This window comes from Entamoeba dispar, genomic scaffold (genome assembly GCF_000209125.1).
Source record: "Entamoeba dispar SAW760 scf_1105229459875 genomic scaffold, whole genome shotgun sequence".
Classification (NCBI taxonomy): domain Eukaryota; phylum Evosea; order Mastigamoebida; family Endamoebidae; genus Entamoeba; species Entamoeba dispar.
This window is the reverse complement of record NW_001853911.1, coordinates 1-1,316: the sequence shown is the minus strand read 5'-3', so window position 1 is coordinate 1,316 and position 1,316 is coordinate 1. Positions and strand designations below refer to the sequence as shown.

The following is a 1,316-nucleotide window of genomic DNA, read 5'->3' as shown; positions in this document are numbered from 1 at the left end:
TGTGAGAGAAATCATAAAATCACACTTGTATGTTTTGATACTTTTGAAGATATTATGAATCATATAAATCCTACTATTTCATATTCTACATTTGATAATTTAATTAAAGAAGGAAAATGTAATTTAATTGATCCTCAATTACCAACAATGGATGATACATTTTCTATAATTTTTACTTCAGGCACATCAGGAATTCCAAAAGGTGCAGTTCATTCATTCAAAAGTGCAAGTTATGGTTCTTATACAATAAATAGTGCAGAATTATTTAAAGATAGTCCAATGAAAGAACAAACATATTTTTCATATTTACCATCAGCACATGTTCTTGACCAAGAAGTAACTCATGGATTTATTTATGGTGGTGGTAGAATTGGTTTTATTTCAGGAGGAATTCCAACATTAATAGAAGATTTAAGTAAATGTCAACCAACATTTTTTATTGCAGTACCTCGAGTTTTACAAAAGATTTATGATAAATTTAATGAAACTTATAATCAACTTGGATATTTTTCACAAGTAATGTTTAATATTGGTTATTATTATAAATTAAATGCTATCAAAAATAAAAGTTGGAATTATATAAATTGGGATACTATTGTTTTTTATAAAATTCATCAAGTATTTGGTGGTAAATTAAAATATATTTTAAATGGAGGTGCACCATTAACTGAAGAATTATATGAATGGTTAAGAGTATGTTCTGGTGCTATTATCCTTCAAGGATATGGGTTAACTGAAACATTTGGTGGAATATGTTGTTCTCTTCCATATATGACAGATTTAAATATATTAAATGTTGGATCATGTGGTCCAAATGTAGAAATAAGATTAGTAAGTGTACCAGAGATGAATTATACAATTGATGATGAATATCCATCTGGAGAAATTGAAATACGAAGTAAACAAAATTTTATTTGTTATTATAAAAATGAAGAAGTTACAAAAGCAGTAATAAATGATGAAGGATTTTTTGCTACTGGAGATATTGGAAAAGTATGTCCTGATGGTTCTTTAGCTATTATTGATAGAAAAAAGAATTTATTTAAATTAGCACAAGGAGAATATATAGCAGTTGAACCATTAGAAAATAAATATTGTACTATGCCTCTTATTTCTCAATGTTTTATTTATGGTGAAAGTTCTGATATTTTTATTACTGCAATAATTGTATTAGATTCTGATGAACTTAAACGTATTGCTTCAAATATTACTAAGTCTGAAAATGATTCTTTGTTAAATATTGATTATCTAAATAAAATTGATATTAAAAAGAAACTCCTTCAAATTATCCAAAATTATATTAAAACACAAAATGT

General features: G+C 25.7%; 2 protein-coding genes across 2 annotated transcripts in view, besides 1 other annotated feature; both read left to right on the top strand.

Moving 5' to 3' along the window:
* Nucleotides 1–58, top strand: part of EDI_196790 (uncharacterized protein) — a gene marked incomplete at both ends in the record, with an annotated part of 477 nt that extends 419 nt beyond the window's left edge. The window contains one exon of the mRNA XM_001733289.1: nt 1–58. This exon is cut by the window's left edge and continues 419 nt beyond it. Coding sequence (XP_001733341.1) covers nt 1–58 — 58 coding nt within the window.
* Nucleotides 59–147: 89 nt separating this feature from the next.
* Nucleotides 148–1,316, top strand: EDI_196780 (long-chain-fatty-acid--CoA ligase, putative; the record flags this gene model as incomplete). Its single annotated transcript, XM_001736469.1, has 1 exon — nt 148–1,316. A coding segment is annotated over one exon (1,169 nt), but the record flags the coding sequence as incomplete, so codon positions are not given.
* Nucleotides 630–651: a sequence feature (AT_rich).